Source organism: Pelecanus crispus, chromosome 1 (genome assembly GCF_030463565.1).
Source record: "Pelecanus crispus isolate bPelCri1 chromosome 1, bPelCri1.pri, whole genome shotgun sequence".
In the NCBI taxonomy this organism is placed as follows: domain Eukaryota; kingdom Metazoa; phylum Chordata; class Aves; order Pelecaniformes; family Pelecanidae; genus Pelecanus; species Pelecanus crispus.
Window position 1 is genome coordinate 182,859,595 of NC_134643.1, and position 26,165 is coordinate 182,885,759.

The window sequence follows — 26,165 nt, forward strand, 5'->3', positions numbered from 1 at the left end:
TTTTCTCTATTGCATGAGGAACTTCATTAAATATAATATGAGGAAATCTGGCTTAGCCTGACCATTAGTGCATTTTTCTCTGAGGGAGAAGCACTCTTTTGTGGTCCTTTTCCCAGTAATAGCGGTTGATATATTTTTTCAGTAACTTTTTGATGTCATAGAATCGTAGAACCATAGAATGCTTTGGGTTGGAAGGGACCCCCAGAGGTGATCTAGCGCAACCCCCCTGCAGTGAGCAGGGACAGCTTTAACCAGATCAGGTTGCTCAGAGCCCCATCCAACCTGACCCTGAATGTTACCAGGGATGGGGCCTCCACTGCCTCTCTGGGCAACCTCTTCCAGTGTTTCACCACCTTCATCGTAAAAAATGTCTTTCTTATGTCTAGTCTAAATCTATCCTCCTTTAGTTTAAAACAATTACTCCTTGTTCTGTCACAACAGGCCTTGCTAAAAAAGATTCTCCCCATCTTTCCTGTAGGCCCCCTTTAAGTACTGGAAGGTCGCAATAAGGTCTCCTCGCAGCCTTCTCTTCTCCAGGCTGAACAACCCCAACTCTCTCAGCCTGGCCTCATAGGAGAGGTGTTCCAGCCCTCGGATCATTTTGGTGGCCCTCCTCTGGTCTTACATTATGATGTGTCTTACATTAAGACTCTCTGTACTGGGGAACAAAATCAAGTTTCTGTTTCTCAGTGTGTGTGTGAGAGAGTGAGGGGGTCTATAGCAGCTGCCAGAGTGGGCTGTGACCTTGGCAGCATGTATGTCCAGGTGCCAGGAACTGGGCAGACTGAGAGTCTGAGCCCAGCTGCCGGAGACGTCCAGCTGGTGCATATATATATACCTTCTCACTAGTCAACCTCCATCCTGCTCAGCCAGAGGGGAGTAGGATGAGGTCATCGGTGCTGTGTTCGTGTGGGTGCTCTGTGTACGTGGCTGCCCACGCATATACGTATATATGTGGTGTATGTGTGCTCTCTGTTCATGCGGCTGCTGGGAATACATCTTCTGCCTCCCTACAGCTTGCACCTGGGGGCATGGAGCTGCAGCAGCCTCGCCTCTCTCAGTCTGCTGAATCCACCCAGTGTTTTTCCTTAACACTAAGTAAATAATTCCTCTTCCTCAGTGCCTTATAACAGAAACACAACCACTACTGCATTTGAGTGGCTGCTATTGTGACAGCTGTTGGGGAAAAAAAAAAAAAAATCACCAGAATCAGGCCAAGAACACTGAAGACCACATGAATTCTGGACCTTGATGCCTCAACTGAGCTGGTCATGGAACAAGTACGTAAAAATAAAGAGAGGTTTACAGGCCTAACAGTTTCAGCATGTACTATGTGTTTGGATGTCTGTTAAAATAAGACTAGCTAGACAACCCCTCAGCAAAATGAACAGCTGACAAAAACTTCCATCATTAGAACCTTTCTTCTAAATTAGTGACCACCTAATCCATTTCTGAGTGTTTTGTATTTACTCCTGTAAAGCTCTGCATGTTTTACATGAGCTGGCAGGATACAATTCTCAATGAATAGACTCAGTGGAGAAAATAGTACATCTCTGTCTCTGTTATTCAGGCAGCTTGAGGCCTTTCAGGTGTTTGTGGGTATAAAGATCTTCTCATGAAGTGCTTATAAACTGACTGTCACAATAGGTTTCTAGTTTTTGGTCAAGGCATTTAGGTAGTATAACATAAACTATTACTATCGTTAAATCAAGCCTAGATTAAAAGAAGAGCCATCTTCATGTTTTTCACATATTTACATATTTAAGTATATTTAAAATATATTTAAGATAGAAGAAGAAGGAAAATAGAATTTTATAAGACGACGGGTTTTGGCATTAAGGTTCAGGATATCTAAGAAGGTGCTTATTTAAAAGCATTGGTTGATCCCTGTATTCCCCTACTCCTTTCATAGAAGCATAGAATCATTTAGGTTGGAAAAGACCCTTAAGATCATCGAGTCCAACACCTAACCTAGCACTGCCAAGTCTACCTCTAAACCATGTCCCTGAGCATTACGTCTACGCATCTTTTAAATACTTCCAAGGATGGTGACTCAGTCACTTCCCCGGGCAGACTGTTCCAATACTTGAAAACCCTTTCGGTGGAGAAATTTTTCCTAATATCCAATCTAAACCTCCCTTGGTGCAATTTGAAGCCATTTCTTCTTGTCCTATCGTTTGTTGCCTGGGAGAAGAGACCAACACCCACCTCACTACAACCTCCTTTCAGGTAGTTGTAGAGAGTGATAAGGTCTCCCCTCAGCCTCCTCCAGGCTAAACAATCCCAGTTCCCTCAGCTGCTCCTCATAAGACTTGGTCTCTAGACCCTTCACCATCTTTGCTGCTCTTTGGATGCGCTTCAGCACCTCAATGTCCTTCTTGTACTGAGGGGCACAAAAGTGAACACAGTATTCGAGGTACAGCCTCACCAGCACCGAGTACAGGGTGACATTCGGGTGACAATCACTTTCCTAGTCCTGCTGGACACACTATTTCTAATACAAGCCACAGTGCTATTTGCCTTCTTGGCCACCTGGGCACACTGCTGGCTCATATTCAGCTGGCTGTTGACCAACACCCCCAGGTCCTTTTCCGCTGGGCAGCTTTCCAGCCACTCTTCCCCAAGCCTGTAGCTTTGCATGGGGTCGTTGTGACCCAAGTGCAGGACCCGGCACTTGGCCTTGTTGAATGTCATACAGTTGGCCTTGGCCCATTGATCCAGCCTGTCCAGATCCCTCTATAGAGCCTTCCTACCCTCAAACAGGTCAACACTCCCACCCAACTTGATGTCATCTGCAAACTTACTGAGGGCGCATCCAGAAATGCCCTCATCCAGATTAGTATGTTTTCCCCTTCCTTCAAATAAAAATATGCCCACTTGCTTTCTATTTTTACATTCTATGTGGTAGGAATTCTTCTTTTAGTCTAAAATTTAAAACATGTTTTGGTATTAGAACCAAAGTATTTTCAGAAATTGCAGTTGTATCCTAAATATAACAACACAGCATTAGAATTGCCAAACACTTAATTGAAAGCATTTAAGTATCAAGGTAAATTTGTGATGTGTGATTTGTAATATAAGAACATGGAATAGTTACACTTTTGAATTCATAGTTTAGTTTAAACTTAGTCTGCTTTTCAGCAACATTGCAGTAGGTTTACCACAGAATTAAGAGTTCTGTCACATATAAGGGTGATTTCTTGCTAAATATATTAGTGGATTAAATTATTTCCTGAATATATTTGTAGTCTGAAATACTTGTGAAATTATGCACTAAATTGATTTTTCTTAATTTCTATTTCAACTGTTTTCTAAAATGTCAGAAAAGTTATTCTCAGGGAAACAAACGAACAAATAAAAAAAACGAAACAAATACCCTTTTAGTCCTTTTTATTGTAAACAGAATGATATTGCACATGCAATTTTTTTAGTTATGTACTTGTGCATAGCCATACACATATATGACATAATAATAAATTTACATTAAATTAAACACATAATGGTGAAGATATCACTAATTGCTTAGGGAAGGTCATCATACTACTTTAAAAGTAAGGAAAGTGCTAATGAAATATCATTTTAAGAAAATCAAATTTGATACAGAGACAGCGTACAATGGCAAACATAACCATTGTAAGTCAGGCTTTTTTAGAGTTTAGGTGTCCTGATGGTATTTTAGGGATGAGATTCTTCCAGACAAGCACAAGTAGAATAAGCTTGAATAAGCACAAGTTTGGAAGGAGCTCAGACTCATAGACTGGAGTAGTTTTTTTGCTTGGTTGGTTTTTTTTTTCCCCAGCATAACATGTATGTTTCAAATAACCTCTGTTGATGTCTTGTCAATAGTAGTGTTTTAAGTAGGAAAGGTCTGTCCAGGACAGATTTTGCAATCTGTTGCAATTACATGTTATGATTGAGAGATTTCATATAATTGTAGGATAAATGAATCCCTCTTTTTGACAGAGAGAAAAAAGATTATGTCAAGCGCAATGGAAAAGATTCAATGAAATATAATTTCTTGGAAATCTGTGGCCTGTCATTAGCATAATGCATGCTTGACAGGTGTCCAAATACAACAGCTGAGAAACCCAGAAGTTAGCGTGCATGCACATATTAACATTTTAACTTGAATACTCCATCATAGCAAAGCTTGGCAGAAATCAAAATCATTAGCAGGTGTACTTCATTAATAAGAGTTAGTCTCATATGTAACTGTACTTAATTTCATGATACATATTAAGTAACGATTGCGATTATCCAACAAACATTTATTAATAACTACTTTATTATGGTCACATACAGTCTGCAGAGAAGAAATAGAGGTTCATTGCCCTGTTTACTAGTAGCTCTTGTTTTAGTTTCTGGCTACTAAACCATAATGATAATTAATATTAGGACTGTCAAAATAATTTGGAAATAAAGACATTGTACTCCACTGTAACATAAATCAAAAAGTACAGGTGTGCTGCCTTCGTCTTTCCTTAGTGAGGAGTTAAAGATCTTCATCAACCACGAAAAAAAGGGTCTAGTTTGGAATTTACTGATGTGGTGTAGAGATTCTTGAATTTTCACTGAAAGTGCCAGTGTTTTATTGAGAAGCCATGAAATAAATGCATAATCAAATTATTATTGTTAACATGGCTTCTTGTTGAAAAAAATATTGTATGGTGTAAAGTGGTAGACAATTTATCTTCACTTTGGAATAAGAAGAGGAAACCTTTTTGTTTGTTTTGCATCACTCCTAATGAAAACCGAGGCATGCTCATACGTATTGATTTATCTACTAAGTTTTTGTAGGAAAGTTGCTCAGGTGTAGGAAAAAAGCTGACAATAGAACTCTCTTATCCTACAGACATCTTTGGCCAAGAGATTGAGCTATAACATTGCCTAATTGTCACATTCTGCCCTGAAGCATGTGTAAGATAGTTTGATGTATTCCAGTTATAAAACCTTTTTATACAAGTTGGATTTGTTAAGTGACAACTAAATGAAATTAATTCCAGTTAAGTTCTCTGTAACTACACATTGTGTAAACTACTCATCTCAGGCAGCAATTTCATTAGGGAAAAATTGTCACATCTATATCATTTTTAGAGGTAGGCTAGTAATTATGGCATTAATGCCTTCTCTTTGTCTTATAGCTGCCAAAAATAGGGAAACATTCAATCATGACTGGAAATGTCTTTTCAGCAAAATAATCTCAACCAAATAAAGATATATGACAGCAGATAATGCTTGCGATGGCTAATGAATATTGGCTGTTAAATTAAATAAATAATGAACCTACCAAGGCAGCGCACAGGACTAGAAAGGCATCTATACTACTGATAGAGCTATTTAAACTATTTCAGACTGGAACAGTTAGCTATAGTTTGGGTTCTGTTTTTTTTTTTTTCTAATTTTTTTTTTTCCCCTTTTTTTTAAATTTTTAAAGCTAATGGCAGGAGTTCCTGTTACATATAATTTCTTTCTTTGTCTCCTCCCCACCTCCCAACTTCTGATACAGAGGAGTACTCTGGTGGCAAAAATTGTGCCACACGTCAACAAACCCTGAGGAGCTAAACCTACCATTTTAGGTTTGCTGAAATCAGACTGCCCTAGAGCTATTCAAGAGAGCTATTCAAATTTAAGTCCAGAAGTGACCAGTACCAATGACCTTACAGATTAAAAGATTTCTCAGAGATATCCTATGCTAACCCACTCATTTGGGCTCTATATGAAACATGGTGAGGCCAGGCATGAAATTATGACTGGTTTTGGTGCTCACACATTGTCATGAATGCAGTTTTGTAGTACTATTGTGTCTGTGGCTTGACTAGATTTAAAGTGATTGAAGAAAAATCTTAGTTGCGCCTCAGTATTACTGTTCTATAGATTACCATGTTTGATTTGTTGAAAAAGCAATTTTTATGTAGTTCTGTGTATCTTGTATATGTAGAACAACCGTTTTTCATCACCACTTTGACAGTTGTGAAGGTGTACTAGAAAACACAGGTGAAGCCAGTATATATGCATAACTTGCATTTAAACTAATGTAGAAAAAAAAAACAAACCAAAACTAAATATGAATCTAAAAGACTGTGGTACCTACTTGTTTGCATTCTACCTGATTTTTGGCTCTTTATGCCCAGAAGGAAGTTGCGAGTAGCTTCCTCAAGAAAGTCTGAAGCATAGAAGACATGCTTTTTGCAGTAGGCAACATTTTTCATACCTCTGATTCACATGAAGTAACAGCACTAGTACATTCCTAGAACTTCACTTATCTAAGTAAGATTACTTGCATCTAAATAGGCTCTAAAATGTCATTTCCTATTTAATTCAGGTAACATTTACATTATTTTTAGTTTGTAAGATAATTTAGGTTGCCTTTATACATCTTTCTTTTTTTTTTAATGCACTCAGGTGGTTGCCGTTGTATTTGCATTTTATCCAAAGAATGGCAAAGAAATTGATTAAAATCTTTCTTTCTAATCTGGTGGTGCAGATGTGGGCAACGTTGCAGATATTTTTAAAGTAGCTTGATTAGAAGTACATTTGTATTCTCTATTTTTATATTAATCTTCACCTTTCCAATGACTATTAGATTGATCAAGAAAGATTAATAAGTTAAAATATTCAAATGCACTGCTATCTTCTATAACATTATTAGAATGTAATTAATATATTTTAATATCTGGTATTATGATGAGAAGAACATTCATGACAAACAATTGTTTAAGATATTATTGCACATTTTCAGGTATTTTTCTTTTAATAAGTTGTATAACTAGAGAAGTAATTAAACATACATTCTACAATCAGTGTTCACTTTTAAGTATGTTTCCACAGATACTGATTCTGATGGAAATCATATTAATTCTGTTGAATGAACCCACAATAAAACTATGTAATTGATTCCTGAATAATCTAAAAAGTTGGAGAAATTATTCTAAATTTGGCTTTGGTAATCATGTCTTGATGCTATTTGATAGCTTTATAAACGTTGCAGGAGTTATTGAAGTTGTAATCTTTTAACCCATTTTTTAATGACAGGTGGGAACTTTTTTGTCCTTTCAAGTATAGTTGAACTAGAATTTTATTTTTATCACAAAGTTAAATAAATATATAAGTAGGAAAAAAATCTGCCAAATCGCAGGTCTTAACTACCATTTCAGTAATAATATAATTCACAGCTACACTGTTCTGTATAGACTGAGTTTGATTTGGATAATCAGGGAATGGAAGGCTCTGCAAATTAGTTCATGTGCACTGAAATTAGCTTGACATTTGAAGGCATGTGTTCAGAAAGCAAAAGCAAGCACATTTAATAAAAAAAAAAAAGTAGACTTTAGACTTGAGTAGGCAGGCACTTTTTGAGATGCAAACAGTGACAGTATAGATTAGCCAGGTTTATAACAAGCCTGGTTAAAATAAATGTTATTGTAGTCATTAATTCTTAACTTTGAAGTGGTGTGGGGTTCACTGAAACTATTTGGAAGTGCATGGTTACAATTCTGTAGACCTGAAAACTAAGGGATTACATATTTTGTTACAGAATTAGGGGTTTTTTTAACTTTCTATAAATTCAGGAATATTCCATATGGAGTAAACGTAAAATACAGCCAAGTAATCATTGCTGGCATTCTTTAAAGCTGACTTGAGACAGTAAGGGAATTTGTGCAATTTCTCTTACATCCACAGACATCAAAGACATGCAAAAGGTGTGAATAGGTTTTATCTCTATATAGATCACCTGCAGTTTTTTTATCGTGTCTTCTATCTAAATAAGAAGTGGGAAAGAAAAGAATGAGAATAGAGGAGAAAGAGAGTGAAAGTGTCTCAGCTACTTCGTCTTTCAAGAACAATTAAGCCAAAGGCAGAGGGGCACAAAGAATTAACTTTAACAGAAAAAAAAAAATCTGAATTCCAGGTTTTGCTTTTACGTTTGTGTCACACTTTGGATAAAATAGGTAAAAAAATCTTTAAATCACAAACAGTAATGTCAAAAAATTCATGGGTTTTCTGTTCTATAAGGTAAGCACCAATTATGCCACAGGCTGCCCTGTAGCTGTCTGTAACTGTACATAATGTTGTGGCTTTGGCTGGAGATTCCATACCTACAAGTCTGCAAATTAAGGGCAGTATTTAACTTGAATGTGGGTGTACCTTTTTAATTCAGCGGTCGAGCATATCACCCTTATTGCTTGATTTCAGCTTCTACAGATAATAATTTTACAAATACTGTGGTAGACCAAAACAATATTAATGGCTAGTTTTTTGTGCTACGATGCATGTGTAGGAAAAATTCATTCAACCTTTTTCTGGCTAGTTTTTTGTGCTACCATGCATGCGTATGAAAAATTAATTCGACCTTTTTCATATTGAACGTACTATGAAGAACATAGCTTGGGTATGTGCAGGGTTAATGAGTGGTAGCTGTTATGGAATATATAGTCCTTAAATGCTTGCCAGTTAAGTTCCCAGGCTTGTAGTGGTCTTGTAGTGTAGAAGCTGAATCCGTCAAATTAATCTTAGACAGGATTCACCAAATTGTCAATCTTAATTGCTGTTTTTGAGGTCAGCAAAAAATGTATTGACACCTCAAAACAGTGTGGCAAAATGACCTATGATTTATTCCTTTATTTCAGATGTATCTTTCCCACTGGTTTGCAGATGCAAGCAGGCATGTCAGAGCCATGAAATTTGTGAGCATCACTGAAAGATGTGTGACACTCGATAGGTCTGTAGCGAATAGCAGGAAGAGATTGTGTGCTGCTTGCTGCTGAATGCTGTGCAAGCTCCCTAAAAGCTTGTCTTGTAAGAGGACATGGGTTGAAGCATCATTCATACAGGTTACTGAATGGGGGCGGGGGGGTGGGTGGGTGTGCATGCAGGTGTGTTGTGATCTCCCACCTCACCAAGTGCAGCACGTAACTGAACCAGAATTTTAAGCTGGGATTTTTAAAGATTCAATTTCCTGTGGTCTTTGCCATGATTTCCTTTGCAGTCATAGGACGTTTTAAGCTCTGACATGCTACCTATGCTGTGGAATATTTGTGCATGATACAGTAACACACTGTAATTTTATTGAAATGTATGCTAAATGCAATAGTAATAAAATACTTGCTTGGCCTTTTTTGTATGCTGTTACCATCATTCACATATATGATTTCTGTTTACATTAAGTGCCTATATCATAAATTTAATGATGGAAGAAAATATCTCTTAATAAAAGAGAGATCTGTGTGCTTGTATATATTTGTGCACACACTCTGAATGAGTAACTGTGTTAGCTAATTTATCATGACAAGATAGGTAACACATGACACTAGCATCTCTCTTAGGCATAATGCAAGCCGTCCATTCAGAAAATACAGCACTGTTGTAAGGAAGGAAGCAAAAGCAGCGGTAAAGGGATCAGCTGGGACGGGTGTGGGGAAACCTTTCTCCTGTCACATAACATGGAGCGTGCCCTGCACCTCTTCTCCTCTTCTTTTTTTTTTTTTTTTTTTTCTCCTTCTTTCTCTTGGCTATCCCACTAGTAAATCCAGCACTGCTCTTTTATAATCTGAATCTGCATTATTCCTCGAGTAGTTATGGCACTAACAGAAGAGTGCTGTGATGTCAGTGGCACTGGCATTGTTTTTACGAAGTTTAGGAAGTGGCAATTGTTGGGAGAATTACGCACCACTGATAGCAGCAGCTAACAGATTTACAGGCAGAGCTGCCTGAAAGATATGGGAACTTCCCCTCCATAGTATATTAGAGGAGTCTTCTGTCTGTTGTTTGCTTCAGCAATTTCAGAATGTACAGTCTTCAGTGCCTATATTTGTAAAATTCACATTTTCTGTGGCAGTAAGTGGTGGGTGGTGATAAAACCTGATGTCAGGTCCGTGTTATACTTAAGTCTGAAACCATCCTCTTTAATTGCTTTGCCTAAGTTAAATTCTTAATAGTTAATAGAGTTCAAAATTCTACTGTTTTATGTTTTTATCATGTGTCTGTATAGGACAGGGAAGTAAACTAATATTTATTATTTTAATGGTAAAAATCAGAAAAGCATGTCAATACAATACAATTGCATTTATCATAATATTTTATGATTTGAAATAATAAAACTGTCAGTGAATGTTAGTTTGTATGGTCAGTAAATATTGTTAAGGCCCTATTATCAAAGACACGTAGTGTCTTTTAATTTCTAGCCTTTCACCTTGGTATTCTTTTGTATTCTTTCTGTTCATTTACTTAAAGTCACACTTAGTGAAACACTGAATCTTACCTATGACTAAGTAAATCTGAATAATAAAACAAAAAATAGAATCAGTGAATAAAGATTATGTTTTAAGAATTATTCTGAAACACTCAGTAGAATTTCTCATTTAGTAAATGAACCAAAGTTAGCCAATCCCCATTAATTTTAATACTGTTGGTTTTTTTTCTCTGCAAAAGTTTTTACCATCCACCAAAATATCAATTCATAAAAAAAAAAAAAAAAAAAAAAAAAATCTTCCAATTGTAACTAGTCTCACCAGAAGCTTATTTTTATTTGTGAGAAGCACATCTGGTATGAGGCATATGATCTGAGTCTCTTTGTAGAACTGGAATGATAGTCTTTCCAGCTGCTCACATTTTTTTCCCCTCTACAAAGGGTAGTTAGATTGTGCATAACAATGTCCATTCACACTTATCTTCAGGCTCAAACTCAGTCCATTTTTTATAGCTGAGTTATAAAGTGCCAACACGTTTGGCATTTGCCACCTGGTAAAAGGTGGTATTGGGGGATAAGGGAATTATTTTAATGATATAGGAGAACTATTTTGGTGTATTATGTTTGACTACTTAAGTAATTCAAAAAGGCTCAGTGCAGATCCTCATCTGGAATAAACCATCATAAAAACTTGACATCAAGGAAACTGTGACAGTCTGTGCTTTGTGAGATCTGTCCCCTGGAGTCTGTGTCTTTGCTTAGCTGAGAGTGCACAGTGGTATACAACACAACGTGATAAATTTCTTGAGCTATTAAGAAAGGAAAAGGAATCAATCTCTCATTTCCACTATAGCATCTGCTTTTTGGTTTTCTTCCTGCACTTTTCTGCTTATTGCTGCTTTTCAGCCAGAGGAATGAGTAGTTGTCATGAACACTTCGTATCTGCAAGAAGACAAGAAAATACATCTCCAACCTGTCACATTTAACTATTCAGGCCAGTAACATTAGCCTCCTTTACAACAGTCTTTACGCTTTGTCTCAGACTTCCCAGCTAACAACTTCCATTGTAAATGCAACAGCAGACACAAAAGACTTGAACCTCACTGGTGGCTTTGTCTGCCTTGAACAGTTACCTCATGAACTTTTATTATTTGCCTACATCCATTAATGGATAGGATCAAAGAAAGTGGAGAATCTTTTTAAAAGGAATTTATGTAAATTATTATAATGAAACAAAAGAACAAAAATAAACTACAGAAAATTGCATGTATGTCACAAACAATGCAGAAAGGATGTAATTTTGGTGTTATGTCTTAGGAATGGGAAGACTTCAACTTTTGCAAGGAAGTAGCGCTTAGGTTAAAACTGCAGGTTTGAATTTCTGAGTCATAATAATCTTTTTCATTCAACTTTTGGTTGGTGGAAATGTGGAATCGTATATGCTAGAAAATATTTAACCAAAGTATTAAAAAAGTTTTATGATGATAATCTGTCTTCATAATGAAGACAATTGATAATTGCATTATCAATTGGGTAATTAAAGCATGAACGTACTGTGAATGCATTGCAAATGCTTGACTCCTATGTTAGGGTTTACTGTTTCATGTGTTTGTCTGCCGTGAGAGGCTTGGAAGACCATAAATCAACTTTTTTGTTGTTGTGGTTTTGGTTTTTTTTTTTTTTTTTTAAATAATGGAAAGCAAGTAGTTTCAGAAGTATAAAGGATTTAATTTGTGCAGTGACACAGATTTATTTATTTATTTATTATTCCTTCTTGCAGTCAAAATCTTCATTAAGTGAAAATGGATGGTGAATGAGGGCAATGATTTTGGTGGGGTCAGGGAGGTGTGAGGAAAGAGCGCCTATCTGAAGAAGTAGTAGCCTTACTCCTGGTCTGAGCTGATGCCTTGCGGTAGCAATTTTGTCTACTTCTCTGATAGTAAAAGGAAAGAGAGGGGAGGAAAGCAGAGCAGCTGGGCCGTGCTTTAATGAAGGAGGCTCCCTTGAGTCTTGAGCTAGAAATAGAGAACTACTGACAGTAACTTAAGAAAAGGTAGTTGTGCTTCTTGGTTGTTCTCCAATGGCATATGTATTTAAAAATTGAGGTCTTCTGTGACATCTTTCCTGGTTTGTGTTTTCAAGAAGAATGGCTTGCCTTCTTTCAGGAGGCTGATTCATTGTGCAGATTTATGCGCACCTAGTATCTGCTTGCGGGGCTCTCTGTAAGCTCTTTGTTTCCTGTATCCTCTAAGATACAAAAAATAAATTCAGACAGGAAGATCCAATGTGACAAAAAGCTCTGTTAGCAACGTGAATGTGGAAAATATACCAGTAGGTTTCCAAGTCATTAAAATATGTCTGTGTGTAGCTAGGAGAACTGGAAGTTCATTACTGGCTTTCCAATAACAGCTGGAACAAACTGCTCCCTCTACGTGGGCATGCAAAGCTGAAAAGCAATGGATGCACTATTAGCTGTGGGTGGGAGAGAGCAGTCCAGCAGATAGTTAGGATCTTTTTTCTGTTGTTGCATAGCAAGACTCTTTAGAGGCAGAATAGGTCAAAGATATGGAAAAAAAAGTGTAATTTGTCAAGTATGAAGGCTGTTAACTCATGACAATGGTTTGTAGCTGTACAATTAGTACTATAGCTGTCAGGCGCCTGGTGTGACTGGGATGATGAACCTTAAAAAGTAAGATCTCCTTCAAAAGTTTGCTCTGGATTTGAGGAAGAGATGGGAACTTGAAGTAGGGTTTATAAAAGTTCATCTATATGCTGAAATGAGTTTCAGAAAGGATAATGAGGCTGATTTTAGGTATGAAAGAATTTTGCACTGTGGTACACTGCAATAAATTGTTATATTTTGACATGATGACAAGAAACAGTAAGAGGTTGTAGTTACGCTTCAAAGACAGCTTAAAAAACATTGTATAGATCTGGAAAAGAAATGCATGCTTTCCCCCCCGCCATGAAAATGGATAAAGTAGATTAAAATAAAAGGTAGCATCTTGCTTTGATTGATGGTGGTTGTGCAGAACACAGACAAAGTACTCAATGTCTTAGATCCTGTGGGGCAGCTTGGCTGTCAGGAGGAAAAAAAGGTTAATTTTCTGTTATCTATTATGTATTAGTCATGATTTGGAGATCTTGGATTTGCGAGGGAAAACAGAAACAGTACAAAATGTTTTACTGTTGTATGGTGCAGGGTGCGTGGTCTCTTCCTGCCTTTTGCCATTGCAAAGGCTCTCAGGCCACCAGCCCTTTCTTTCTTTACTCTCACCCCTATCCTAGTCAGGAATCTTGCAATGGACCAAGGAATCAGACTTTCCAGTCTGCACTTACCTGAGTGATTTGACTTTCACATGGGTTATCTGATAAATTTTCATTGGAATGGCACAATTGTTTTCTTTCAATAGTTTTATTACTGTGTTGTCTCCTTCTTGTATTTTTTTTTCTGAATGGTATCTCATTTGAAGCAAATTGTTAACCTTCTAACTGACGTTACGTATATATGTGGACACAACTGAAAGTGTTTTTATATAAAGGTCACTTACAAATACTTATAATTAATACTTTCAATATTATAATTGCATTTGTTAAAATAAACATGTAGTTCTTATTTGCTGACAGAGAGGATTTGAAGAAAGATAACTTTTAAATTACCATCTGTCAGTTAGTAAAATCTGAAAGAATATGGGAACTAGTCATCTTATACATCAGGTCTCTTAAGAGCTGTTAAAGTGAGTTCTGACACTCTTAAATTTAAAACAAAACAAAACAAAACAAAACTTAAAAGACCAAAGTGAATAAATTATCATTTGCAAAACTAAGTGAAGTCAGTTCTGCAAACTTGCTGCTTACTAAAAGTATGCTTGCTTGGGAATTTTGTGTAACTGGAGCAAAACAGTTGCTAACAAGTTTTTTGACTGGAAGGGGATATTCTATCAGTAATGACACCATTTCTGTCTGGGCTACCTTTCATTTTACCTCTCAGAATAGATATACTGGAAAGTAAATACCCCCATCAGTAGCACAGACCTGTCATTTTTCAATGGGGAACTTCTATATCAGAATACTTTTATGTATTAAATCTTCACAAAAATTTAGTATATAAAGTTTTCCATAAGTGGATATAATTGAAACAAAGCTTTCCTTAAGAGATAAATTTTTTGGTAAGCCTTTTAAGACAGTTTATAGATATAATGTAAACCAATCATATCAAAATGAAACTTTCTAACATTGTCAAACAAGAGCATTACAATGCTGCATTTCTCTGTCTATAGGGGAAAAAACCTCACCATCCCACCCACCCCCTTTGGCTGAATTTTAAAAAAAAAAAGGTTACATATATATAAATTTTCTGCAAATAATATTTTGTGGTATTTTAATATTCTTTTTCCAAAGTTTAATATCTATCTATTAATATTTGTGGTTCCTCAATTTCAATCTTTATTTGGAAATTCCATTTCTCGACTATCAGTCAGGGCTGTGTTGGACTGCTGAGCCCATTAGTTGTTCATCCGTGGAAAAGCATCTAAATTGCTAGGAGCTGTAAGTATTGGAGAGAGAAGCTGAAAGTAAAATGGACAGAAGGTAGGGCACAATATTGGTAGGCAGGTACTGGAAGTACTAGTGGGGGGTAAGCAAAAACTTAGGTACTTTTTAAGACTGGACATAAGTGACTGTGGAGAAAGAAAAGAATAAATAGCAAAAGTCTGAAGTAATTGCTTAGAAGACTGTAAAAGATAAAAGGTGAGAAAGTGAGACGAGATAAAGGATCAATTGAACAGAATACTTAAAAAAACCCAAACACAATCCCCAACAGCTTAAGTGGTTCTAAGGGCATAGGACATAGGACAAACTCATGTCCTTAATAACAGTAATAAATTCTGGAAAAATGGGGAAGACTGAAGGGAAGATAAAGCATTTGTCATTAATTTAACTGAATTCAGGAAGTAGTTTCTTGCAAAATCATGAGATTTTTCAGCAATTGTTCATTAATTGAATTAGTTTTCTTTAACCTTTTTTTTTAGCCAAAAAAAGCAAAAATAAGAAATTTTAAAAGGTACTGAATAACTAAAACCAAGTATTTCAGGCAGCTATGGAATCTTCATGTATGTTGGTTTCTCACCACTTTATTAAGAGGTCTATGCTTGTAGCTTAGGTTAGATAATTGACTGGTGAAGGGTGATAGATAAGAAAAAGTCCAACTGAGTATTTTGAACTGAACCAAAACAAAAGACTTGCTTTGTATGTTTTATTAGTAACCTGGAAAAATCACTGTGTGAACAAACTCATCCTCTCTAACCCTACTTCTGCTTTTTTCTATCAGCTACTAAACAAGAAAAATATTTCTTCTCTATAGAAGCAGTTTAGTATAGCATAGGGGTCCCTTCTTATTGTCCTTTTGTTTCTGAAGGGCTGCTCAATTTGTCTGAGGTCATATGATAAACTGGTACTAATATTTTGTTTATTGAGGCTGGTAATATTCTTAATATGCACAGATATGCAGAACAAAAGTGGAATCATACATACTTTTTGCTAGGCACACAAATGTCTTAATGACTGAATTTTGCCTTATGGTGTCCAAAGAATAAGTTACAAGTAGTTTGATCCCCAAATTATCTTTAGGAGAAAACACCATTGTAAATTATACATTATGGCAGATTTACCTATAGAACAAGAACAACATGTTTATAATCTGTGCTGTATTCCATTCAAAAATATTTGGTTTTTTACATACAAAAGGAATCTCTGAGACAGCAATAATGCATGTCTGAGCTGAACTGATGCAACTAAAAAGTCCTATTTGATACTCGGATTATTTTTTCATCTGGCACTTCTACCTAACTTTGTCTTTTATAAAAGAAATTTATAACAACCTGCTGAAACAATGGGTAGAGCCTTTAGTTGCAGATATAATTGCTGGTAGCAGCATGAAAAGCATACCTTTTGATCACAAACAGAACTTGCTGTAAGAAAATGGCTTAAAGTCTTTATAAAACTCTCTCTCTTGCATTTTTGCAAGTGATCGCTAATGAAAGCCATGACTTTTGACAGTACATCTTAATTTGGTAAATGCAATTCCACAGGTTATTGATTTCTAAGCATTCAATGAGCAATTTTTAGAGAACAAATTGTGTGAAGACTTTTTTCACTCTAACATATGGAATATTTCTTATAAGTTTTTGCAAGTTATAAATAGCAAAACAGTATTTTTTAATTGAAGAACTAGACTTTTGTTTCTTGACTACGTGCTTTAGATATGTACCCAGTAATATACACTAAATTACATTGAACTGCTTTTGGATAAGTTTGTGTGATCAATGCTGCCTAAGTGAAAAGTGAAAAAAAGTTAAGTACAGCAGGATTTGCTATTCCAGTAACAATTAAATTATATGACCTTTTCTGATTAAAGAGGTCGTTATTTGAGGCCAGGGCTTCAGTAGAATGTATGAGAAATATATTCCGATTGAGTATGCAAATTACCTAAGTACTCTATAAAGTAGTCTGCTTTATACAGTGATACAATTCTGCTGTTTTCTGCACCTCTATGACTATCATTTCCAGAATGGAAACCATTTCTAAATCTAAGCTTGTATTTACTCAGAGAAAGGCAATATAATTTCAAGTTATATGAATTGTCTCACCTCTTATTTCAAAGTTTTTTTGTTTTTTTTTTTCCTTTTGAAACTTACTCAGGGTATGATTTTATCTACTGATGTTATTGCTGTTTTCAAACCTCTGCAGCTCAGGAGTGGCAGTTTTACTAATTACTTTCCCATTTCCTGAGAAGAAAGATACAGCTAGTTAAACCTCTATGAGGTCCTTTTTTTCCTAGCATTTTCTCCATAACTCACGACCACATTACAGTAAGATAAGGTGTTTAATGTCTCTATTCTTTATGTTATAGCTTATTTGCCTGTAAAGTCGGTGAGCAACAATCCAGTCTGACTAGTATGGTCTTAGTGATTGTAAGAGTGAACAACTGTACAAGGTACAGGAGGGGGCAGATTAGATATCTACATAATTGCAGGGTACTAACTGGTCTACCCAAAATATCTTCTGAGGATTAATCTGTGTTTATTTTACCACACAAACCCAATACATACTTGAATAAATCTAATCTTGGACATAAAGGCCAAAGATCTTAAAGGTGTCCCTAAAAGACCTTTGGCCAGAGTGCCTTCTCCTTCTTGCTTACGGTGGGCTACCATAAGTACTTACCTAAAGGATTGTTAAATTGAGAGTAGAATCCATACACCAAACTTTACTGGGATTTTACTGCTGTTTTACCTGTTTTTTTCAAAGAAGTTAGGAGCAGGTAAAAGGTGATTAGAGAATAGCACCCTTGTTCAAATCAAAGTGCTTTTTTCTAGCAAAAGAGAAGCACTGTGGAGTCAGATGTTGTAGAACCTCAGAGTTAAGCTTTTATTTCTTTTTACACTGTTTTAAGATCTGTAAAGGCTCAAAAGCCAAATTTTCTCATCAACACTTTTGGGCTCTTTTTAAAACGTTTCTCTTTTGAGGACAGCACGGTGTTCTTAACACTGAAAATTAGCCTGTACAAAGTTGCTAGGGTGGATTTTTTTCCTGTTTGCTTTTTTGTTGTTTTTTTTGGTTTGGTTTGTATTTTTTTTAAAATGCAATAAACACTCTGCTTTGCCATTTCATAAAGAAGCATTTGCGATTATTGGTTATTTGCAATGTTGATAATTTTTGTGAGCCTTTTAGTTTTCTCATCCTGTAGTATCACCCTTCAGTATCATTGTTGTAATCTTGTGAAAGGTTTGGTTTCCTTATTTCTGTACTATTAACTAAGTCATTTTAAAGATAAAAAGTGTTCTAGTCTGAATAACCCTTGAATGTTTGAAATTCCCATAGTAAATTCAGGTTTTGTGCAGGTTTTGCACTTGCCAACTGAGAAAGATTATGGAAAAAGCCCACCTGGAGTATGTCCTTTTCACTGATTACAGGATTTTGAGGTACACAAGTGCTAAAAAGGGTTTTGAAAGACTTGGGGTATCTTCAGGTGAATTTGTGCTAGAGTTGCAGTAGAATGCACTCAACAAGCATCTCACTGCATATGTGGTTCAGATTGCCTTCATTTAAGGAAAAACAATATACGCAAGTAGAAAGTGTTATTTTTGTTTTGCTAATTGGTCCTAAGTACCTATACATGAACTGGTAGAAAACAACTGGTATTTACTGGCTGGAGCTCTTTTAACTAATTCGTATTTTAACAAGCTGCTGACTGAATTTAAAGCATTGATTATGCAGACAGAGCATTTGTAATGAAAACAAAGCGGTTCCTGAATAGGATAAGTAGCAGACTTTTTTATCTGGGCTTTCTTAGAAAATAAATAAAAGATTAACTTATTGTCTTCTACTAAGCTTGTTACTTGCCAGTTTTCAGGATAATAATTTAAAATGTGCTGGGCCTTCAGGGCTTGTGTTTGAGTAGTCATTTAATGACTTGCTGAGTGACAGATATACTGATGAGTTTGAGGGTGGAAAGCATTGCTTATAAATGGCAAGCATGAAAGAGGGCAAAATTTGTGGCACTGTCTAGTCATTCAAGAACAAAATACACTAAACTCATTTCAGCCCAAACTAACTTTATAGGACTAGCATAAATTCCATCAGGGTAGTTCTCTTTTTTCTGACCTGAAAAGTGCAGCATGTTTTGAATAGCCAAGAAGAGGCAGGATTAGTACCTTATCTGTTCAAATGTAAACTGACTCAGACCTAAATTCTGGATTAAAAAACAGTATGAACCCATTCAGACCAGCTCATTCCTGTTATTTTCTTTTCTCAGAATGCCTGTTGTTGTCACTTCTGAATTCCCCAGAGAAAGGGAAGAAATGTGTCTGTTTAACCCTAGCAACCTCATTTATTAGGCACTGATTTATTACTTGTAAATTACTTATCATTCTACTTCTTCAGCAATAAAACTAAAGTGGTCTGCATAGGGCTACAATCAAACTGAGAGGGGAAAAAAAAAAGAAAGAAAAAAGCTGAAATATCTACTCACAACCCATACTAATGAGCTTAACTCCATCATTATAGTTTTATGTGAAAGTATTTGTTGATTATCCAAAGATATGAAAATAAACTTAAATTTCTGATCAATGTGGTTGGCAGTCTGGGTTGGATAGGAAGACACAAGCAGATTATGTTGCTCACAGAATGAATATGGTTCTTTTATCCTTTAGGAGGAGGTTGCAAGAGGTATCTAACATAAACTACTTGACTGTATAAGAAGATTGACTGTAAGAGAATTAAGGAAATATTCCTTTCTAAATCACCAATTCGTAACTGTTTCTGTTGAGGAATTACAGTTAATAAAGTTTTGCCAGTTCAATTTCCTATAGACAGGCTCACACATATTGTAACCTTACCAGCATATAAATGGCAATATTAATTAATTTAAACCAGATGATGATTTCTCAGGATACAATTTAATGCTGTGCAAGTGAAGTTAATGTCGGCAATAATTTTAAAAGGTAACTCATTCTAGTAAGTTAGTGCCTGTATATGGCACAGAATAGATGGTGGGGTGAGATACAAAGGTAACTGAGTTGGTTCTCTGTAAAATTATCTGCAGGCCACCTTCAATTATGCAGGCTTCCAGCTACTTTAAAGGAATGCTATGAAGCCTAGCAATTACTGACAGAAAGATGGACCAGCTTTCCCTCCTTTCCCCTGTGGACCCATGTACAATGACTGTAGGAGAGTATGTGGAATAATTTTAGACAAACACTAATTCAAAAGTAAATCACCTACTGAATTCAAACCTTATGTAATGAAATTGTTGTATTATTACTGTAAATTATCAAAATTACTTATGTGCTCCTTAGTATTTATCTTTCAATAGAATATGTATAAAATGAGGTTGGTTTGAATTAATTGATAATCTTGTTTGATATGCTGGACTAAAACATGTCCTCTGATCTTCTATAAATTACGTAAGCTGTTCTGTGTATATCTAGTTGAAGTAAAAAACATAATCAGCTTCATCTATGAAATTCTTCATTTTCAGCACCACAAGATATATAAAATCTTACAGCTTTGTCGTGGTTTAGCCCCAGCCAGCAACTAAGCACCACACAGCTGCTCACTCACTCCCTGTAACCAGATGGGATGGGGAAGAGAATCGGAGGAGTAAGAGTGAAAAAAACACTCCTGGGTTGAGATAAGAACAGCTTAATAATTGAAATAAAGTAAAATAGTAATGATAATAGTAACAGTATAATAATGATAATAATAATAATGATATACAAAGCAAGTGATGCACAACGCAATTGCTCACCACCCGCTGACCAATACCCAGACAGTTCCCGAGCAGCGATCGCTGCTCCCGGCCAACCCCCCCCCCAGTTTCTATACTGAGCATGACGTCATATGGTATGGAATAGCCCTTTGGGCAGTTTGGGTCAACTATTCTGGCTGTGTCCCCCTCCCAGTTTCTTGTGCGCCTGGCAGAGCATGGGAAGCTGAAAAGTCCTTGACTAGCATAAGCAGTACTTAGCAACGACTAAAACATCAGTGTGTTATCAACATTCTTCTCATCCTAAATCCAAAACACAGCACTATGCCAGCTACTAGGAAGAAAATTAACTCTATCCCAGCCGAAACCAGGACAGGCTTTAATTTGAAACAATCTCATTACATATTTGTAAAAGAAGGGTATCATCTGTGTTGTGAATTATGTGGAAACAGTAGCATTAGTTTCCTCAAGGGCTAGTAATTGCTGACACATTTTCTTATTTTTGGTAAAGGTCTGAACCAGAAATACCGAACTGAATAAATCTGAACAAAGAATATATGGCTACATATATTGAAAAAAATTAGCATTTTTCCCCATTTCTTTTTTTTTTCTGATTTTTTGAATTGTTTACCTCATTCTCTTTGTAGGCTAAATTAACTTTGTATTAATGAGCCTTTTGGTTAAAAACTAGGTGTTCAATTTATAATTGTGGAAATATTCCTAATTTGTTACAAATTAAGTCAATTAGAGTTTTATTTTTCTTTCCCAGTTGGTGTAAAATAAATGTGAATTTGAATAAGTGAACTTATTAGAATTAACATTCTTAGAATCAGTGGAAAGACGGTTAGCTTTTTCCATTCTTTCTTTATTTTGTGTGTTCATATTAATATTTAAGAAAAAATAAATAGTTTGTTTAATTCTGTAAAATAATTTTTCTCTAAAATGCTAAAAAAATTAAAGATCTCAATCATAGTTTAATAATGAAGACATAGCTATACCATTAACCTTAACATGAATATACTGAATTTCTATTTGTTGTTCATAGTTATACTTCTAATAACTTTATCAAAGAGGAAAGAAATGGATTACTTCTGTGTCTGTGCTAGACAAAAATCATTTCAGTGTTAAAAGACTTACAACTGTAGTTGACCCTCCCAATGCAGTAAGATTTTTCCATCTTGTACTTCTAGTGATGAAAACTGGGAAGGATGCATTGATTACTTATGTCAGATTCTAGAAGGCTGTGATGAAGTCTAGACAACTGGTCACATCTTATCAACGCAGAGTTTTTCTTGTGGTTCACAGACTGTCAGCAGCCAGCCACTCCTTGCCACCCCACTGTGACATGGATTCATGTAGCTCCGAGGAATTCTACCAGGCTGTTCACCACGCGGAGCAAACCTTCAGAAAGATGGAGAGCTACTTAAAGCAACAGCAGCTCTGTGACGTTATCCTGATTGCTGGGAATCGCAAGATACCTGCACATAGGTAGGATATAAGCATAAGATACCGAAACTACAGAAGTAAATGTATGCTTATTTCTTAGAACAGTTTTTTCTGTGGCCCCCTATGCCTGCTTCCCTCTTGCTTTAGACACCACAAATGTAAGTGGCTGGAAAAGGTGGTATTTGAAGGTTGGGCCTTTGAAGGTGGTTTTTTTTGTACAAATTTCAAAAGTTCAGGTAGCACTCAACTAGCAAACTTTTTATCATGAGTGTGCCAAACATTTCTCCCTGCTGTGATGCTGTTCATATGTGAGGAAAATGGAAATTTCTGAAATGAGATGCTGTACAGCTACACTGAACACAGCGTCATTTTAGCTTAAGATCATGATACTCTGATAAGTCACTTATACAGAGTCTGTCAGACACTTATAGTAGAATACTGAACATTGAGTTCCCGTGAACTGTTCCTTTGAATGAACTGAAAAATGTCTTAGTTGCTTTTAATGATAATTATGAGTATAAAAATTTGAATGACATTATAATTTTTTAAATTCTGTAATATTATCTGGTGTATGTGTATATATATACACACACTGGCTTTAGCAGCCAGTACATACGAAACTATACTTGGTTTTGAGTTGTATTTAGAGCTTAAAATACTTATTCATCATTGTGATTTTAGTCTTAGCTATAGCCTTTGATTTAGTGCATGCAAATAAAAACCCAGTCCTAGAATTTAGATTAAAATACAGAGAATACTTTTGAGTTTTTAGGTTAGCAGGTGTTTTTGCTTTTGAACTCTATATAAGGCTGCAAACTAAAGGTGACCTATTCGCTGCTTCTGCCCTGGTTTCTCTGCTGAGGTGCTAAATTCAGAACAGGACTACGGTTCCCCAGCAGGAAAACTGAAAAACAGCCCATGTATTTCTGAACTCATAAATTAACTTTCTGGTGTAGAGGAATACTATAAGATCATCTTGGCAACCTGAACCTTACAAAGTTCCTTCTGCCCTAAGTGATGATGGACACAAGACTGTTGTTTTTCTGTTTTACAGAAAAGTTGGATATTCTATATTCCAACAAAAAAAGGTGCAATATAAAAGACTGCAAAGCCAAAGCTATTGTTCAAATACTAAAAAGTAAAACCAGACAGAAATCTTCATTAAAATATTTAAAATGCCCCAATAATTGTAATAAATGAGAAACTAACGCCACTTAACAAGGAGTAATGGTTAGATTGATCTAGGTAGTTTGCAGCATGCATGAAACGGAAAACGTTTGGTTTCAGATTAGTAGCTGTAATAAACATACGTCCTGCTTTCAGCTGGGATAGAATTAATTTCATTCCTAGTAGCAAGCATAGTGCTGTGTTTTGGATTTAGGATGAGAATAATGTTGACAACACGCTGATGTTTTAGTTGTTGCTGAGTACTGCTTATGCTAGTCAAGGACTTTTCAGCTTCTCATGCTCTGCCAAGTGCACAAGAAACTGGGAGGGGGCACAGCCAGAATCATAGAATCATAGAATGGTTTGGGTTGGAAGGAACCTTTAGAGATCATCTAGCCCAACCTCCCTGCAGTGAGCAGGGACAGCTTTAACCAGATCAGGTTTCTCAGAGCCCCAGCCAACCTGACCTTGAATGTTGCCAGGGATGGGGCCTCCACTGCCTCTCTGGGCAACCTGTTCCAGTGCTTGACCACCCTCATTATAAAAAATTTCTTTCTAATGTCTAGTCTAAATCTATTCTTCTTTAGTTTAAATCCGTTATTCCTTGTTCTGTCACAACAGGCCTTGCTAAAAAGATTCTCCCCATCTTTCCTGTAGGCCCCCTTTAAGTATTGGAAGGTCGCAATAAGGTTTCCTCACAGCCTTCTCTTCTCCAGGCTGAACAACCCCAACTCTCTCAGCCTGGCCTCATAGGAGAGGTGCTCCAGCCCTCAGATCATTTTGGTGGCCCTCTTCTGGACCCGCTCCAGCAGGTCCATGTCCTTCTTGTGCTGAGGGCCCCAGAGCTGGATGCAGTGCTCCAGGTGAGGTCTCACCAGAGCAGAGCAGAGGGGCAGAATCACCTCCCTTGACCTGCTGGCCACGCTGCTTTTGATGCAGCCCTGGATGCAGTTGGCTTTCTGGGCTGCAAGCACAGATTGTTGGCTCATGTCCAGCTTTTCATCCACCAGTACCCCCAAGTCCTTCTTTGCAGGGCTGCTCTCCATCCCTTCATCCCCCAGCCTGTACTGATACCGGGGGTTGCCCCGTCCCAGGTGCTGGACCTTGCACTTGGCCTTGTTGAACCTCATGAGGTTCACAGAGGCCCACCTCTCCAGCTTGTCCAGGTCCCTCTGGATGACATCTCGTCCTCCTGGCATGTCAACAGCACCACTCAGCTTGGTGCCATCTGCAAACTTGCTGAGGGTGCACTCGATCCCACTGTCTATGTCATTGATGAAGATGTTAAACAACACTGGTCCCAGTACGGACCCCTGAGGGACCCCACTTGTCACCGGTCTCCATGTGGACATCGAGCCATTGACCACGACCTTCTGGATGCGACCATCCAGACAATTCCTTATCCATTGAACAGTCCACCCATCAAACCCATATCTCTCCAATTTAGAGAGAAGGATGTTGTGGGTGACTGTGTCGAACACTTTACAGGAATCCAAGTAGATGACATCCATTGCTTTTCCCTTGTCCACTGATGCAGTCACTCCTTCATAGGAAGCCACTAGGTTGGTCAGGCAGGACTTGCCCTTGGTGAAGCTGTGCTGGCTGTCTCAAATCACCTCCCTGTCCTCCATGTGCTTGAGCATAGCTTCTAGGAGGATCTGTTCTATGATCTTCCCAGGCACAGAGGTGAGGCTGACAGGTCGGTAGTTCCCAGGGTCCTCCTTTCTTCCCTTTTTAAAAATGGGCACAACGTTCCCCTTCTTCCAGTCAGCAGGGACTTCACCTGACTGCCATGACTTTTCAAATATCATGGAGAGTGGCTTGGCAACTACATCAGCCAATTCCCTCAGGACTCTGGGATGCATCTCATCAGGTCCCATAGACTTGTGTACATTGAGGTTCTTCAGGCGGTCTTGAACCTTATCTTCCCTTACAGTGGGAGGGGCTTTACCCCCCTGGTCCCCATCTTGTGGTCCATCGATTCGGGAGGGGTGAGGAGAGAGGTTGCCGGTGAAGACTGAGGCAAAGAAGTTGTTGAGTACGTCAGCCTTCTCCTTGTCCGTTGATACAAGTTCGCCTTTCATGTTCATCAAGAAAGAACAGTTGATCCAAACTGACCAAAGGGCTCTCCATACGATATGACGTCATGCTCAGTATATAAACTGGAGGGAGTTGGCCAGGGGGCAGTGATTGCTGCTTGGGGACTGTCTAGGCATCGATCGGTGGGTGGTGAGCAATTGCATTGTGCATCACTTGTTTTGTATATTCTTTTATCGTTGTTGTTGTTATTATTTTCTCCTTCTCTGCTGTCCTATTAAACTGCCTTTATCTCACCGCATGGGTTTTACTTTTTTTTTCCCAATTCTCTCCCCCATCCCAGTGGTGGGGAGTGGGTGAGTGAGTGGCTGTGTGGTGCTTAGTTGCCAATTGGGGTTAAACCATGACAACATAGAAATCTTTCTCCTCTTCTTTCAGCATTTTTAATCCTTAAGACTTTGTTTCTACTCTCCTATCTTCTAAGAGCTATCATTTTTACTATTCCTTCTTTGCCTTCATATACTCAGGTTCCCAGATGACAGCTAAGTCCCCAGTAGTTTCTACCCACTGACTTGGCAACTGACACAACTCCTGTGTTTCAGGCTTTTTGCCACTGTTGAATACATTATGCATCTGGCACCTTATGCACCTCTGGTGGTTGTGGTCTGATGCCATTTTTATCTAAATCGCCAAGATCATTCCTTTATGGGTGTATCAAGTACAGAGGGAATAATATTAAACTTCAGTCCTGTCCATCTGCATTTACAGTGTTCCAGGACTGCGAGATTTGCCTTAAAGGTGCCTCCCATCAAAAAGAAAACTGGAGGGATAATAACCTAAGGCCTTCTAATTTGTGTCCAATTTTACATCCCTATACATTACTGAAGTCAAATAAAAATATTTTTTCAGTAATGAGAATTTTGTTGTTCCTTCTTGACAGTCACTTGGCCTATTTTTGCTTTTCACATTTTTCAACACAGATGAGGTAAAAAAAAAAATCAATGTCTGAATCTACATTCTTAAACTGACAGAAAATATACTTATTAGATACATAGAAATATT

At 37.2% G+C, this 26,165-nt stretch overlaps 1 protein-coding gene across 2 annotated transcripts in view; it reads left to right on the top strand.

Moving 5' to 3' along the window:
• The window catches only part of KLHL1 (kelch like family member 1), a 267,853-nt gene that overhangs the window by 49,500 nt on the left and 192,188 nt on the right, over positions 1-26,165 (top strand). Inside the window, exon 2 of one of the 2 annotated variants that reach the window (XM_075714660.1) lies at positions 21,759-21,941. The exons of the other annotated variant lie outside the window; for it this stretch is intronic. Within the exon in view, the coding sequence (XP_075570775.1) occupies positions 21,759-21,941 (183 nt within the window). The remainder of the gene's footprint in view (positions 1-21,758; positions 21,942-26,165) is intronic. 2 annotated transcript variants of the gene reach the window in all.